Source organism: Chionomys nivalis, chromosome 18 (genome assembly GCF_950005125.1).
Source record: "Chionomys nivalis chromosome 18, mChiNiv1.1, whole genome shotgun sequence".
Taxonomy (NCBI): Eukaryota; Metazoa; Chordata; class Mammalia; order Rodentia; family Cricetidae; genus Chionomys; species Chionomys nivalis.
The window spans coordinates 39,745,000-39,758,475 of NC_080103.1; the positions used below are offsets into that span (position 1 = coordinate 39,745,000).

Here is a 13,476-nt window from a genome sequence, read left to right on the forward strand (position 1 = left end):
GAGGTGGTCTTTTGAGACCCTTTTGGGGTACTGCGGAGTCTGGGAGGCGCACTCGCCCGAAGTGATCCTCACGTTCATTTGCCAGGAGTTCTCATACGAGAGACCTGGCAAGTCTTACTATTTCCCAATTGTTTACTCGCCAAGCTTTCGGGTCCACGCGCCTCCCAGCTGCGCCTCGCACGCTGAACTTCATTCAAAGGCCAGGCAGGGCGGTCCACGAGGTTGCGAATGGGCTAGTGGATGACCTCCAGGCTACTTCCTCCCTCTCGGCGCCCTTCCCCCACTCCTCCTACCACCTTCTGGTAAACAAAACTGTCCCCCAGGGCGAGGGGAGGTCTTGCTCTTCCGCGCCCTCTCGCGCAAAGGGTTAATTTTCCTGATCGCACGAGGGGGAGGAGATTTCCCTGTAGACGAGTAAAAAGCGTGATGGACAAACGTGCGGGCACTAAGACCGCAAGGCATTCATTTCCTCCTACCGTGGTTGCGGACGCTGGGAGGAGAACCCCTGAGCCAGGAGCTGGAAGCCGAAGCGCAGGCAATGCTCAACCCTGGCTGTAGCTGAGAGACTGGGAGAGAGATCGGCCGAGGAGACTGACAGCGGGGCCATACCCAGGGGGGGGTGGGTGGGGGAAGCAGACAGGAGAGCACTCAAAATAAAAGGCTCTTTACAGATTTTTTTATTTTGTATAGAGAACACGTAGAGACTCCGAAGATCAGCCCCAATGAACATGTCAGTGTTGACTTTACAAGAATATGAATTCGAAAAGCAGTTCAACGGGAATGAAGCCATCCAATGGATGCAGGAAAACTGGTAGGTGATGCTTTTCGCGTGGTACTGTTCCCGGGAGTGCATTAATGTCGGTATTCCCGGTCAGAGCGTGAGCGAAGCGGCGAATTGCTGGCAGCAAGCAGATCGAGGAGTTCTCGAGTCTAATGTCTGGTCTGCAGGAGTCTGAGGCTGCATGAAGCGTGCGGTTTGGGGGTGCCCTGTCTGAGCCGCGGCCACGCGGGCATCTTTGTGTAGATTATATAACGTAGACCATATAATATGTGTGCCTAGAATGATATTCGGGAGACAAGGGAGACAGACGCGTACTACAATCCAGATACCCCACCTGTGCTGTCTCCCGGCTTTCGCCTAGATTTGGGGGTTTTGCTTGGCCTCCGGCAACTGGAGCGTGCGAGGCAGTGGAGGGAGGACCCGGTCTCCGCTCCCTTTAACCCTCTCCAACCCACTTCTCCCTGAGCCTCTCCCTCTCCCGGTCCCTCGTGCCCTTCCTTTCTCCTTGTAGTTCTCACACTTCACTGCCCTCCCCTGACTGCCGCCCCCAGCCGTAGATGCCTGAGGCCCAGGACCCTTTCCCCACTCTGATTACTCTCCGGTTTCTTAAAGACGTCGGGGGAAGAGGGGGACAATGAAAACTGCTATAGAAATGAATGAACCCGAGCAAGTAGAGCCACGCCATTATTAAGTTTCTGTGTAAAGGAAACGCCTTTTGGACACACTTCTCAGTGCGGAGCGGCAGGAGTTTGGGCACTAGAAAGCTCTTGCCGAGCAGAGTCTTGGGGGTCCTTCCCCAGAACTTCGAATCTGGGAAAACATCTTGTTTCCTGTGTTCCCTCCGTCCGTCTTTTGAAAAATCCCTGAGTGGGAGGCGATCCAGTGTCACCTTGCAATACTTAACAAGGGAGGTCCCTCCTTCCCCGTAGACGGTGCTATGGTGGAAACGTTTCCCTCCGGTTTAGTGCGAGCCCTGTGATCTCCCCCGGCGCAGCGGCTGGCCCTCGGGGGGCTTCCCGGCTCGGGGAGGTTCCGCTGCCGCGTGCGAGGGCGCTCGCTACCTGCCTTCCCTCCCTCCATTCATCAATGGGAAACCGGAGACGCTGCCGCGCCCGGGGCTGGCGCGGGTGGTGGCAGCAGGCAGTGGTGCAGGCGGCGGAGGCCAGGAGATCGACTTCCTCTGCCCGGCCCAGGGTTTGTGGCTCCCGCCCCTTGGCGCCCACCCTTGGCCTTCAGCATGCGAGTTGGGCCCTTGGGCGATTTACGGCGGCCACCGGGCGGGCGGAGCCTGACTCCCGGGCGCGCGAGTTGGGCTGCGGCACGGTGGCTGCCCGCGTGAGGCCCGAGCCCCAGAGCTAGCTTGGTGTTGTCGCTGGTGAAGCCTCCGAGGGCGCGGGCCTGTGTCTGGAGGGTGGTTACACCCGGGGAGTTTGGATCGCCCCGTAAGGGGGCGGTCATTCGGAGGCCAGGGCGCTGCAGGAAGCCCAGCCTCCTCGGGCTGGCTTTCAAGGGTCCTAGAGGTGCACCTCCTCCTCCTGCTGCAAGGGGCTTGGGGGTGCGGTAGCCTGAGAACAGCCTTCTAGCCTGGGACTTCTAGAATTTTTTTGATACCATTTGTCACCGTCCCTTGCCGCACCTACTCTAGCCTGCCTTTCTCCTTCAGTAACCCGCTGCTTGCCTTAACAAACGTGCTTTAGCACTGCTTGCTGTATCCTGGTTGGGCCTGCCTTTTGGGAGTAGGCTTTCCCAGCCTCTGCAGGAGCATGGCCCTCACTATCCGACCTTCGCTTAGCTGCACCACCCTGGTGAATACTGTCTCTGTTTGTTGCCCTCCTTACCCCCAAAACTACTTTCTGTTCCTGCCCCAGGACCATTTCCCGCCTCTTTCTGCAGACACTCAAATAAGTGACAACCAGACAGGTCCTTAGCCCTCACGAGACTGAAAATAACCCAAATCACCAATTTCTTCTCTCTTGTTCATCTCTGGCCAATACTTCTTCTTAGCTCTTAAACAGTCTCTTTTTTTCCTGGTAGTGCCTTTTCCTGTCTCTATGTTTTGTAAGAGGTAGATGCTTACATATGTGCCTGTGCTTCCTAGAATATCATGGGCTGATTAAGGGCAAGGTTTTGCACACCCTCCCCCTTGATTCTACAAAGCACTTAGCATGCCTTTTATTCATGGCAGATGGTTGCAAAGTCCAGTAATGAAAATGCTCACTTTGCCGCCAATAGTACTTGCCCATATCCATACTACCACGAGTTGAGCGTGCTTGACTTTTTGCGTTTTGCCCTTTCCTTCCGTCTGATTTTAGAGTGCTCCCACCTGCCCTCTCAAGATAACCCCCAACAGCCAAAATGTGTTGAACAAAATGAAGGGTTTTTTTTTTCTCATGTTGTCATTAGAAGAGAATGCCATCATAAAAGCTCACAGACCCTCTGGAGAGGAGTGTGGATGGCTTGAAAATCACGGAGGCTCATCTTAACTTGGTCTGGTCACTCAGAATACTTTGAAATAGCCTCTGGAGGAAAAACATGTAGTAGAGAAGCTTCTTCCGTGGCCTTTGAGGACTTGTTCGTAAAAGTTCTTTAAAATCTCTTAGACCTAGTCTAAGCGTATCTCCACAGAGCGAGCTGCAGGGGCAGCTGAAGACTGGTGGGGGGAGCAGGTGTGGTGCCTTGCATTGTAGTAGTGTGAATGGACTAACTAGCATCGTGTAGGAGGACTCAAAATAAGGGGTGGGTGACACTGACCCTATGATGTTTACCTTAACCACCTCAGCATCCATTCGAATGGGGCCCCAGGTTTTGGGTAAACTCCTGAGGGCCGGACTGAGACAAGCTCATGAAGTTTATTGCCGCTTTGAATGTTTAACCCGATACTATTTGGCCTAGAGATGAAATATTGTCGACTTTATTTTTGTAGCAAATAGTTTTTTATACAGAATAAGCTGGGATAATTTCAGTGAGAAGTAGTGTCGTATCTTGAAACTGCTTCCCCGTTAAAAAATACCCTGGGTAATATTTTTCCGGTGCCGTTTCTAACACGAGGCACAGGAAAACGCCTGCTTTTTGGTTCCAAATAACATTTTTTGAGTTGCAGGCTTAGAGTGAAAGGCCAAGTTAACCGCGTGGACATAGGGACATTTTGTTCCTTTAGGAGATGCCCTGCCTTTACCTGCTGTGCTCAGTAATAGCAGACTCGGTCAGTAAGTGCTGCTGGCTACGGAGCAGGAACCCAGCCGTCTTCGGGAAGGGTTGGAAAGGAGACATAAACTTCATTGAGAAGGAAAGCAAGCTGTGCCTTCTCTGCTTCTGCAGCCTGCCAGGTTTGTGCTAACCACCGCGGATGCTAGTTGCTCCGGTTGTAATTGCCTGGCCAATGATGATTATCTTCTGATGTCGGCTGACACGGTGTTCACCAATAGGAAGGCAGGAGGCCTGTGCTGACTGCTGTAACATTATGTATGTGGGGTGATGTCATCAAAGGGCTTGCCTGGAACCTCATGAAACCCTCCCCCCTCTCCTGGCATCCTCCACACATCCAGCTTTGAGTGCTTCGTATGTTTTTCTGACTTTCTCCTCGCCTGTGATTTCTAGAAGGCTTTTATTGTTGTTGACATTTTCTGTCTGTATTCTAGGGTTATGAGACAAGGTTTTAGAACGAAATACTATCCTGCAAAGGAAACATTTTTATTTTTACTGAAGGGGAAACACTGACTTTGCATGTCTCTGTATTCTTCTGTATATGAAGCTTTACAAAGTAATGTGATGTGGCATGTCAGGGTTCTAGAACATTATAAACCCGTGCTAGCTGTTTACGTCTTTTCAAATGGAGAGATCTGGACTGTTTTTCCAGGAGGGAGAACTGCTTTGAATTGTTCTGGAATTTTCCCCTCTTCCCCCGCTAACTTGCTGTATGCATCTGAGGAAAGTGCCGGGAATCCGTGGGCATGGAACAGAACAGGCCAGACTTTCACTGGGGGATCATTAACAATACAGGAAATGTGATCAGGGTTGCTGTCCAGGAAAATCTTGTGTCCATATTGAAATATGTGTGTCATTCCACTTACTTGGAGAACCATAGCTCATGCTAACGTCACGACTGGGAGTCTAAGGAACCCTTCCAGTGAACTTGAGTGCACAGGGGCATAGGTGTCATATACGTTAAGAGGGTCAAGGCTCTCACTTTTATAGAGAAGAGAATCATCATTTGAGTAACACAGGAAGTAATAAAAGGCTGTGTGGGAACTTTGACCTGAACTTCCAAGTAGTCAGGTCTCTTTCCTTGTTCAGGGTTCCAGGGATGAAAGCCAGCTCAACGTAGATTACTTGGTTATTCTGCTTTCTACCTATATGTTTGTGCTAATATATGGGGATGAAGGGGTATTTGTTTGTTTGCTTTTTGTTATTTGTCTTTGCAAAAAACCTCTTGCTTAATTGGTCATTTCTTTATTTCTGGAAAATTGCCGGTTGCCTTTACATCGCTGATTCTAAAGGTGTCATGGGACACAGTAGAATTTAACCCTAAAGTCCCCCTACTTTATATCCAACAGATGCTTTATATATTCGCTTGAAAGAAGACTCACCCCAAGACAGTGGAAAAACTCCAAGAGGAAGGGAGGCCTTCAAACACTTTGGAAAAAAATAACCCACCCAGTTAGTTATTAGCCAGCAAGTAGAATGAAGATGATCTATGTCCGTGATCTGGAATATGTTTGGTCCATGTACTTTTTGAAATTATGAAATTAGTTTTGAAATAACTTTCCTTGGTCATTTATTTAATCTTTGACATATGGATGGGTCAGCTGTGTTGATCTTTATTAATAGTCAGACACCAGTCTGTCAAGCTTGCCCTGGCGCTTCCTTTGCTTGTCCCTGCATTCAGATCTGCCAGTTTCCCCTTGGTTCCTAGAGTCTTTGTTAGGTGAGCTCAGACGTGTAATTAAAAAAGTTATCATACTCAAGACCCCCCCCTCCCCACTCCACCCCGATGGTTTCTTTGTGTAGTCCTGGCTGTCTTGGAACTCTCTGTAGACCAGGCTGATATATATATGTACATATATATATATATATATAATATATATATATATATTATATATATATCAGAGCCAGGAGAAAGACATCTTTAATTCTTACTTAGAGTAAACGCTGCTCTTTCTATACATTGCCTTCAGTTCTCTTTCCGGGGCTTTTCTCCCCACTAAGGCATGATTTATGTGTTAGGCGTTGCATTGGGTAGTGGCCGTTTTCATATTTCCTCCTCACACCTTTCTGTATTGCTGTTGTTATCTTTACATAATAGATTTGTGTATGTGTGTGTGTGTTACCAACACTTTAATATTAGTGACTGCTTAGTATTTCGTTGACTGGGTCTCTTTGTCCAGCTCTGGCTGTCCTGAAACTCACTCTGTAGACCAGGCTGGGCTTGAACTCAGAAACTCACCTGCCTCTGCCTCCTGAGTGCCGGGATCAAAGGGCGTGCACCACAACCACCCAGCTTGGGTAGACATTCTTAATACATAAATGTTATATTTCTTATATTTTGTAACTAAGAATAATTCCCTGAACATCTTTAGATTTATTTCTAATCTTAGGAGTGTTTGCATGCATGTGTGTGTACCACATGCATGCCTGGCACCCTCAAAAGTCAGAAGAGGGTGTCAGCTCTCTGGGACTAGAGCTGCAGGTGCTTGTGGACTGCCACGTAGGTGCTGGGAACTCAACTTCAGTTGACTACAAGAGTGGTAAGTGCTTTTGACCTCCGAGCCATTGCTCCACCCCCAAGGTGATGATGAGCATCTTTATATGTTTATCCGTTTATTCAGTGATTTCTTTTGGAGGAATGTGAGTTCCAATTTAAGAGATTATGATGTTTACAGTAGAGCTGCTGTCTGGGGAGCTGGGTCAGTTTATACTCTGGCAAGGATGGGCACTATTTAGACTTGTAACAGTAAAGATGATTTCATGTGAGACATCTTGAATAAGTTGGTAAGGACAGAATGATAACCCATTGTTTTAATTTCTACTTTATGGTGTCTGGAGAGATTCGGCCTCTGTTTTCCTTTTGTCCTCGCAAATTATTACTCCGGTCTTTGTCCACCCAGCTAGTTGCATACCTTACGATGCTTTAGGGAGATTAGCGATTTTTGTCTAGCTTGACTTCATACTTTCCTCTCTGGGAGGATTAGTATGACCTCTACTGTACTAATTACGTAGTCGAGCAGATTAGAAACCAGTTTTGTGGCTGGATAGTGGCACACGCCTTTAATCCCAGCACTTGGTGGTGGCCGAGACTGGCAGAGAGAGTTAGCTCTGAGTTCAAGGCCAGACTAGTTTATATAGTGAGTTGTGGGAAAGTCAGAGTTCCATAGGAAGACCCTGTCTTGAGAAAAGAAGAGAAAAGCAAAGAAAGACCCTAAGAGAGACATATATGGATCTAATCTACATGGGATGAAGAAAAAGACAAGATGTCCTGAGTAAATTAGGAGCATGGGGACCATGGGAGAGAGAAGAAGGGGAGGGAGAGGAAAAGAAGGGAGCAGAGAAAAATACATAGCTCAATAAAGACAAATTTTTCACTGTAAAAATTATATGTTTACTAAAATAGTTCAAATGAGAAAAAAGGAAAAAAGATCAGTGTGTACAGTAGCCCACGGGTCAGCTGCCTCAGGAAGAAGGGCCTCGAATTCATCTTAATACAGACAGATTAAGCATTTCTTTGGCTTCCTGTCAATTCGGGTTTTCATGGGTGTGGCATCAAGCGCTTGCTAGGGCAAGGTAGTGTAGTGGTGAGTGCAGAGATGCGGATTTAGGGTGGCTGGGTTCGGGTTTTCAATCTACCAGGTAGAAACTGGGTGGTTCCTGCTTTGGTTCTCTCCTCTGCAAGCTGGAGATGTTCTTGCTGCTCCCTTTTGGCTTCTGGTTGGGCAAGGTGATGGAATGAAGTCAGCTGTCCGCAGGCTGTGAGAATTCAATGAGGGCCAAGTGTGTCCGGTCTCCAGTGCTGTACCCAGCACATACATTATTATTACACTATTACAGTCCCCTTCACCACTGATTCTGAGTTCAGGAGAGAGGAGGGAGTCTGTGGAATCATAACGTAGTTTCTGAGGTAACTCCAGATGGCTCCGTGTCAGCCCTGCAAACTGACAGGTGCCCCTGGGTGGGTCCCGAGGAATAGGAGGGAGTGACTTTAGCTCCACCTGGGAAACATCTATAATCCACTTGAAAGATCTTGGCAAGAGAATACACTGATAACACAAATGTGGCTTTAGCCGACACCTTTGCTATACCCATTTGGCAACATTTTGAGAAGCTAGGCTTTTTCTGCAACCACACATACTGATGAACAGTAGGAAGGACAGACAGCCTAGCAATAGACACTGATTGCTAATATATTTTCTACAGAGGACCTCTCTACGTGGTACACCGATAATAAGATTGCTCTGCCGGTCAATGAAATGATGGTGACCGAACATCTGGGAACTTGAAAATGCTTTCATGAAGTACTTGGTGATTGTTTAAAGAATCTCTTATTTTTAGGTGGCAGAGGTCTGGCTCTTTTATTAATGGACTTAAAATTCGACAATATCCCATGTTAGTTTATTTTACTTTTGAGCCAGGGTAACGGGACAAGGGTGTTTTTTTCTGTCTACTTGTTCAGGCAGGGCCTTGCTAGGTGGATTGCAGTGGAGGCTTCTGGCTTGCCTTGCAGCTAAGGTGAAGCCTGCATTATCTCACGTTATCAGTGGCTTGTTCCTGTGGGCAGCTACGTGGAGATTTCTTCCTCAGATTTAGTGTTTTAAATCCTTGGGATTTATGATCTTAATATGCAGGGAAGCAATTCTTGGTTCTTTATATGCATGCACACGTGCACTTGCACACACACACACCCTGTATCAAACTCATGGATGCCAGGCCAGTGCTCTGCCCCTAAATTTCATCCTTGGCAATGCTTTATTCTTGACTTGGTGGTCCAAGTTCAGAAACTGAGAACTTCCTGAAGTTGCTTTCAGTCTGCCCCTCTCCAGTGGCTCTCATTGCCTGAGGTTCTTTGTGACTAAGGTTTCTTCTATCTATTGATCTAAAAGCTACCAGTCAGTTTTTCATGGTTTTGGCTCTGACTGTACTTTACTCTTTCTCAAGGCCATCAGTACATCTTTTAAAATGCCCATTGAACCCTCTCCAGGCCTTTCTAATGCATTCCTCAAATGCTGTTTGTGGCCCCCTGGTGATCTGCATAGACGCTGTTGGAAATAAACGAGCATCTTTGGATTTGAACAATTACATATTTTTTTTATTAGGATACTAAGAAATTTATTGACGCTTATGAAAATTTGGCACATTCAAATGAGGCAGCGAGGAAGGGATGGAGACCTGAAATTCTAGAAGATGTAAGCATCCTGCCACCAGCAAACCACCGGGGTTGAGTTTGGTTGTAGTTGATGTCTTTTTGTGTGTTTGTTCTTACCTTGTGGCTTGCTCTCATTTGTTTCATAAAAAGATTACTGTTTTCTTTCCTACTAAGTCTGTGTCAGCCATAGGATTTATCAATAGTTAAATATTTGTGTATCAACTAGAAGAATGGATATATACATTAATGCCCAAGTCCAAATATATCTGATTGGCATCTGATACATCTTTTATTTCCTTAGTGAGTTGTGGAAGACTGTTCAGTATCTTGAAAATGCATATCTTAATTGTGTCAGCTGGTCTCCTTTTTAAGAGGAGAAGGCATCAGTTTGACATGACTAACTTTTAAGGAACATTTGCTAATTTGGGGAACGATTCGTTCTTTTCGAGGCACTCAAAACTATCCACTCCTCTGAGAAAGAAATGACTTTTAAAGAAGGGGCTGGAGGGATGACTCAGAGGTTAAGAGCTCTGGCTGCTCTTCTAGAGGTCCTGAGTTCAATCCCCAGCAACCCTATGGCGGCTCGTAACCATCTGCAGTGAGGTTTAATGCCTACTTCTGGTGTGCAGGCATACATGCAGATAGAGCCCTCCTATATGTAAAATAAATAAATAAATCTTAAAAGAGTCCCCTGAAATTGAAAATGGATTGGTAGAATCGAATATGCAGGGGAAAAGGTAGGTAGAGGGACCGGAAGAAAATGGAACAGTACTCAAATGTAATTGTATAAAGATGGCGGGTGTCAGTTAATATTTCTCTCTGCTGTTATTATTTCCTGGAGTCTATATTATATTCTAGGTAGGTATGAGTCCTGAGGTCTTATCTTTATTGTTGTGCTCTGTGTTTTTGTAAAGAAAGATTCAGATTATAAGACGTTTCCATGAATAAGTGTGTATAAAATCTAGTGTCAGGTGACAACATGTTTTTAAGTGAATACGTTTTAGGATGAGAATTAAGGCCAGCAAAGAGGTGAGCGGAGAAATAGTTTGAAAGGACGATGAATTGCAGTCTTAACCCAACTGAACGTGCTTTCTCGGGTTAGGGTTAGAGGTTAGGGGTTAGGGGCTAGGGTTAGTATAGTTTCCTTTTATAGTCAAGATTTTCTCCAGTAATAAATGATGTGGTCATTTTATTTATTTGCTTCTTTTAGTAGGAAAGGACCATATTCTTTAAGAGAGAAGGTTAAAAGACAATTAATTAACCTTAATATTTTTATGCACAGGATCTAGTGGGGCTCGGGCTCCCTACGGATGGAGTTATCTAATCTAGTAGAGAATAAGGATTCTACATAAACTTCTCCCTGGAGGGAAAGAATGAATAGTGTAATTGCCTGAGGGATCTTGTGGCACCTGGAAACACGCTGCACACATCCCTGGAATACCTCATTAGCAAAGATGCCTCACATTGAAGGACACTTAGGTGATATTTAGGAAGACTCAGGATCTTGTTGCTGAAATTAGGGCTGTTACCAGCCAGTGTGTCCCAGGGTATGGGTCCAGGGAGCTGGTACACACGATGTGGGTGGGACAGTGTGGTGAGCTTCCTCACAGGGCTGTGTGGTGCAGCAAATTGTTCTAGGCATCGTTTATGGCATCTAGCTGCTTCTAGAAGCCCCCCTTCCCTTTGGGAGAGACGGAGGGTCACTTCTGAGTGTACAACAAGTTTTTTTTTTGTTTTGTTCTTTTGTGCTTGTTTTGTTTTTTTTTTGAGACAGGGTTTCTCCGTGTAGCTTGGAACCTGTCCTAGAACTCACTCTGTAGATCAGGCTGGCCTCAAACTCCCAAACTCACAAAGATCTGCCTGCTTCTGCCCCCTGAGTGCTGGGATTAAAGATGTGTGCCATCAAGGTATTAAGGTGTTTTTTTTTGTTTTGTTTTGTTTTGTTTTTAAAAAGTTGTTCTTGCTTTGTTCTCTACCTTTATGTAGTTGGCAAGTTAGCCAGGGTCTAGGAAGTTACTCTAAGTCCAGGGTTCACCTGTCAATCATAGTCTTTCCTGTCTACCGACCATGCCAAGAAACAAGATGGAGGGGGAGAGACATTCTGGAACGCTGTTTTGAGTTGTCTGGGTACCGTTTTTTAAAAACCCTCTGTAAAGAAGTTGGTGATCCTCGGGGTTCTTCTTTTTCTAAATTTAGATGAAATACCATTATTAAATTATAGACTGAGTTAAGTACTTCTGAATACAAAAAACAAACTAGTAGAGAAATATAATGCTGTTTCAGTATAGATTTGTTGTCAGCTAAATGCTGTGGAGAATCAGCATTACCGCCAATTAGTAAGCTAATGATTCATGCGCTAGTTGAATTAAGATGATTAATGTTTTTGGCATATTAGACTTGGCTTTTTTAGAACAACATGCGAACACTCTTTCCTCACAAAGATAGTTTATCCTGCAGTCCTTTAATCACTTAATCTGCTCAACATTGTGACATTTGTGTTAGGGAAAAAGACAGGATTCTCTTTCAAGTAATTTCTTATTGTAGAAAGAAAAAAAAATGTCTTTTTTGTTTTCTTGTTTTCAGAGACAGAATTTTCCTGTGTAACCCTGGCTGTCCTCTGTCAACCAGGCTGGCCTTGAACTCAGATCCTCCTGCCTCTGCCTCTCTAGTGCTGGGATTAAAGGTGTGAGCCACAACCTCCTGGCAGAAGTTCATTAACAATTAGTTACCCCCAGAATAAATCATACATACTTATTCAACGCTTCATATTCTGTGGCCACCTCTTTTTACACTCGTTAGTATTATAACTCCCACTTATTAAACATAAAGTGTTCTGGCTAGAATTTCTGAGCATGTCGACATGGGCTTCCAGTTGAAAAGAAAGGCCACATGCCCTGCCCCCAACTCTTCCTTCTACGTTTTTACCTTCTACAAAGCCTTCTGTCTGCGTTGTTTTTGTTTTCTGAGACAGGGTTTCTCTGTGTAGCCCTAGTTGTCCTAGAACTCTCTCTGTAGAGCAGGCTGGCCTCCTCCATGCTTTCTTTAAAATTCATGACCATTTTTTTCATTGTTTACATGTATATATCTGTGTGTGAGAGTGTGTGTGTGTTGCTAAATAGGTAGAGACAACCCGTTCAGTCGGTAGACTGTTACTTGTGTGTTTTCAGTGCTGACCCTTCTGTATCGGGGAACCAGTTGGCTTGCTCTTCCCCAGGGAAGACATTTCTCCCGCTCTGCGCATCTCTTCAGTTGCCTGTCTGTCCTTCCTTGTGGAAAATTGAGTCTCCTGGGCTTTTACAAGCTCCATATGCTAAGGTGAAGCTTATTTCTTTTTAAAAATAAACCTTGATATTAATGCTGGGTATGATGAGTATTGTAATTAAAAATAAACTTCACTACCGATGCGGCTTATTCCAAATCCAGCAGGTGAGGACAAGCGCCTCCCATTTGGCTGTGCGAGTGTAGACGAGCTCCACATGGGATCCTATGGTCTGGGCTTAGAGTTCAGTGTTGTTTCCTACGGCAAGCCTAGGGTTTTGTTTTGTTTTTTAATTTGCATTTAGAAGGATGAAATAGCATACCCAGGATGGAAAGCTACACAGATCAAACAAAGGTCTCCATGTTGTTTGGAATTACTTTGAATAAGGAATAGAAAGCTCAGGCTCAGACCTATGACTGAAGCTTTTGTGGAGAGTATATTCTCCACAAGGGACCAGGCATACATAAGCACCTTTTGCCCAAGCCCTGCTGAGAGTACAAGGACCAGGGACTTGAAAGCTGTGGGATTCAGTGTATTTTACTGTGTCTCAGTGAGTACACTTTATACCGAGGCTGGTCCTGCCTCACGACTGAGTTTACGCAGTGGAAGGAGCTAGGCCTCTTCTGCGCCGAGTTTATTATGTCTGGGCATGCTGGAACAGATCTTGTGTTTTCTTTAGGTAGTTAACAGTGTAACAGCTCCATATGTCTTGTTGATGTGCAATGACTGACTGGGACATTTGGAGTGCAGCCGTTTTCTGAAACGGCATCGTAAGTTACGTTTTTCTTGGTCTCTGGCCAGACCATTAGATGCTTGCCAGTTGTCCTCCATAGTTACCTGACATCACTGTTTTTTCCCTTCCTGTGAGGATGACGGGCATTACTTACATTTTCTGGGGAGTTCATATGGACCTAACCACTCAATACATACACCCAACCTTCTGAAATAAAAACTTCCAAATTTATATTTGTGTAGACATTGCTTTACTTTGTCAATTTATCTTTCATGAGAACTAGAATTATGAAGCTGGGCACAGCATTTTTTTCTGTTTTAGTGTGTGTGTGTGGCGGGGTACTAGGTTTT

General features: G+C 45.5%; 1 protein-coding gene across 1 annotated transcript in view; it reads left to right on the plus strand.

The window, feature by feature from the left end:
- The first annotated feature begins 641 nt into the window (after positions 1 to 641).
- The window catches only part of Elovl6 (ELOVL fatty acid elongase 6), a 101,514-nt gene continuing 88,679 nt past the window's right edge, over positions 642 to 13,476 (plus strand). The window contains exon 1 of the mRNA XM_057793764.1: positions 642 to 811. Within this exon, the coding sequence (XP_057649747.1) occupies positions 723 to 811 (89 nt within the window). The 5' untranslated portion in view covers positions 642 to 722. The remainder of the gene's footprint in view (positions 812 to 13,476) is intronic.